This window comes from Gossypium raimondii, chromosome 11, assembly GCF_025698545.1.
Source record: "Gossypium raimondii isolate GPD5lz chromosome 11, ASM2569854v1, whole genome shotgun sequence".
In the NCBI taxonomy this organism is placed as follows: domain Eukaryota; kingdom Viridiplantae; phylum Streptophyta; class Magnoliopsida; order Malvales; family Malvaceae; genus Gossypium; species Gossypium raimondii.
In genome coordinates this window covers 49666799-49670792 of record NC_068575.1, presented here as the reverse complement: position 1 = coordinate 49670792, position 3994 = coordinate 49666799, and the positions used below count along the sequence as shown (strand labels likewise).

Here is a 3994-nt window from a genome sequence, read left to right as displayed (position 1 = left end):
TATTAAGAATAGTTGAATTAAAGAACATAGATAAATATAACTTTAGGCGCACAAGATAAACCGGGGTGTGTTAAAAGTTGTAATTTTTTAGAAGGCTTAGGCAACATGAAGGGGCGTTAGTGGCTGACATGTTGAAATTTTTTTGCAAGTGGTTAGTTGGGAAATTAATGATAAATCTGGTACACACATACTTAGATGTGGGTGAAACCGTTTATCATCGATTTGATTTGGGGGTATGGCCGTGTCCTTCATTCGGTTTTTGCTCTTTATTTTAACCTATGCGAGCTTCTTGTTCCTTGTTTTAGCGGACAAGTCGAGGTAATGTTGAATTTGTTGCAAGGTTATTGAAAGAAGGAAGATGGAGTAGAATAACAAAGTCAAATCTTATCTCAAATATAAAATTCACAGATTCAGACATAGCCCCTGATATTTGCAGAAACCAAAACTTTCAAATAAAGAACGTAGACGGCTCTCAACTCTCGAAAACTCCAAATGCTAATGCTCTTCTTTCTTCCATTTCATAATATCAAATTTTAAAGTGAACCCCTCATCTGAAAGGTCCAAAGCCAAATGAATTACCTCAATAGTTTGAATTTTGATTGCTCAAAAAGGCAGGTCACAACTCTTTTACACAATAGTTGAAACTTGAAAGGATCAATACACAATTTTACCGAACTTTTTTCATTCAAAAACCTCTAAAAGATAGCTTTCCAAAACAAGAAACTGTTAATAATAAAAAGAAGACCTCAAAAAACAAGATTCAGCCCACAATAACCCTCAACATAGTAGAAAGTAAATAACTAAAATAATTCTCCTCCACACCCAATTATCCCCTTCATTCCTAAACCAAGGAGAGGGAAACAAGTACATTCCCGTGCCTTTTTTTTTTTTACCCATCTACTCCTTTCTGATGACCCTATTTACTTTATCCTATACATAAATAGCTTAAGCATGCACTTGGGCTGCGGCCAAATAGCAGCTTCACAACACACATGTAGGAACCATGCAGCTAGCAAAGAAGCTCAACCCTCTCTTCTGTAAAATAAAAACAATAAGGGTTGGAACATGGATGGGTGATTCGAATAAATGCATCAATGGTGAGAATGTGGAATGTACCTTTCTGGGTTTAGCGTAAAGGAGGTGTGGGGAGATTTTATAGAGGTCTTCATCAACGGGTTTGGGTGTTGGGCGGTGCAGAGGAGTGGGGCTTGGTGATTCCTTCACGTCATTGATCTCCCAGTTTTGCCTTTTCCCTTCTTTGTCATTTGACTTTCGTCCTTTCTTCTGTAAAATTTTTCATTTATCATTTATACCAAAAACAACGCATTTTTTTTCCAACATTTGATCATACAATGCAAGTTTATCAATTCACCGTCGTCATTATTTTCATCACAATACCATTTTAGATGGTTACTTGACTTTTAGAAATAACTAAAAGCTTTTGCCTTTGAGGCATGAACCATTGAAAAAAGCAATTTGCTATGTTTTGTAGTTTAAGCTAGTAGTCACATGTCTGTTCGTAGCCCTTTCATTTTTTGAGTTTCGCACTTTGTTTGGTGAGCTTTTTTCTTGATTTTAATACATAACATACATAAAGTAAGCTTCTTTCCATGAAATTTTGTTTCACTTTTTTGACATCTTTTACCCTTTGCTGTAATCAGGAACAACTTTTCATGAAAACCTTAATGTATTTCAAAGAAACCAAAGCTCTTCATATGCATCAAAACAAACAATTAACAAAAAATATGCCAATGCACATGCACAAGTTTTCTTTTTATAAAATGCTTGTAAGAAATATGGTTCAAACAGGAAAGGAAGATTAAGGTTTTAAGGAGTGTTTTTGCATTAGATTATTACCCTTCTGCGAGGAACAACGATCATGGCAGGAGTAACAACATCGTTATCATAAAGATCACCGGCAACATACAAATCACGATCCTCAGAGTAACTGTAACGAAGCAACCCCGCTTGTCTAGCTGATTCAAAACACTGAGTGAAAGGGAGGTCGTTGTTCCAATCCCAGCTCCCAAAAGCTGGAACATGACTCCTTGTGTAGTAATCCTATAAGTAACACATATCTCATCAGCAAAACAACAACGCATGAACAAAAACCAAGCACAACAACAACAATCATTATTAACCAAAAAACAAGAAGAGTACATGAAACAGATGAATTTGAAACATAGAGAGGAAAAAGGGTAGGGCTTTACTTACATCCATATTGTGACAAAAAAGTGTTGGAATGTTTTAGGGATTGACTTGACTTTATCAAGAAGCTGGACTGCACGAGCAAGAGAGTGTAAAACTTGTGTTCTTTTGGTGTTATTTCGTAGTTGGAGTGGGATGGGAATTCTAGCAATATAAGGGGGAGGGGGAGGTATGAAAGAGAAGGAAGGGAACAGGGTAAAGTAGGAGAAGGGGGGTAGGGATATAGGGGATCCTAAGCAATAAAACTTCTGTGAGTGTGAGGTAAAAGGAAAAGAACTTACAGTAACAGACAAAAGGACAAAGAGGTAAGGTAAAAAAGGGTGAAAACCAGAGAGACAGACAAATAAACAACTTAAAACATGGTTATTACCTTTGCCTTTGGTTTGGGTTTTTTAAATATCCTCCGTGTCTTTAACTTGGCTTTATACCAGGTTGCCTAGGCCCTACTTTGTCGCTGATCAGAATGCATATTCCAATGCTTTGAAGCTCCTTGATTCTTGATTTCTCTTTTGTTTTTCCTTTTGGTTTTATTTTTTCCTCTCATATCTCGAAGCAAAGGCTACGGATTGGCCTTTTTCTTTTGGCTTTTTTTAACCCCACACGCATTACCCGGTAAAAACCTGGTGCTTTGTGCGCAAGACAATGGCTGAAATCGAAAAAGTTGAAATTTGAGTTTTAAAAAATGGTTATTTTAATTGGTTAATGAATATGAAGTCAGTAGCAGGTCAACACCCAACAGTTTACACTGTTAATGGTACCCAAGGCAACAGTCTTGTAAAGTTGAAACTTGCGGAAGACAAAGGCTCCATCTGTGAAATAGAATAAATTAAGTTTTGCAGCTGATAAAAGGACATGCATGTGCACTATGCAGACAAGCTGTGGCATTTGCTTGCTCCCCTCTCCTCAGCTTTTAATATCTTATAATAATGTTTTTATTATAGTGTGAATTTTCAATTCAAATTTTATACTTGTTTAAATCTTAATAATGTCCTATCAAAATTTATTTTATCTTAGGTTTGAATATTTTACAATTATTTTTTTTGGTGATAATAGCATAATAATACTATATCAAATTAAAGTGAACAAAAACACTTGAAGCGAGAGTGTCAATCCTTAAGCACATCTTCAACCATCTACATACCCTCTTTCCCAACAAAAGACATTTTGGCTATAAGATTAACAACTTGATTACTCTCTCTAGGCACAGATTTTTGCTTTATAGCATCGGTTGATTTCGCCAAAGCAAAGCCGAATTTGAGGACACAAAGTAACCTTCTTGGATAGCTTTGATCACCTCTAAGCAATCTGTTTGAATTAAAGCCCTATCATGATCCCTTTTCTGTAACAAAAGTAAACCATCCTATATGCCCATAACTCGACATCAAAAATTGAGCAATCACCCAAATCATGGTTAAACCCAACAATTCATTCCCCAGTCTCGCACCACACCACCAGTAGAGGCTAATCTTGTATTCACGTTCCTCACCCCATTAGTATGTAGATAAACAAAGTTACATGACAATGATTGATCAGATAAACAAAGTTACATGACAATGATTGATCTTGAGTACTAATACGCTTATCAGGTGGTCTATCCTTTTATTAAAACAAAAATTGTCTAGCCCAACTTAATGAAACTTTAACAATCTCAGAAGCATTCCAAGACAAACATTGGAATATGAATAAATTTCTATGCTTCTATAGTCGCCACACAATTAGACAAAAAAGGCAAGACCATTTAACATCCGCAGAAATCAAATCCAATCTAGAAGGTAAATTAGAAATT

At 35.9% G+C, this 3994-nt stretch overlaps 1 protein-coding gene across 1 annotated transcript; it reads right to left on the bottom strand.

Annotated features, from left to right (window-relative positions):
* Positions 1 to 665: 665 nt before the first annotated feature.
* LOC105803339 (uncharacterized) lies at positions 666 to 2412 on the bottom strand. Its single transcript, XM_012635464.2, has 4 exons — positions 2215 to 2412; positions 1858 to 2061; positions 1117 to 1284; positions 666 to 1035 (listed from the first exon to the last, which is right to left on the bottom strand). Exons 1-4 carry the CDS (start codon positions 2218 to 2220, stop codon positions 982 to 984), a joined length of 432 nt encoding a protein of 143 aa, XP_012490918.1. The 5' UTR covers positions 2221 to 2412; the 3' UTR covers positions 666 to 981.
* Between the last annotated feature and the right edge of the window lie 1582 nt (positions 2413 to 3994).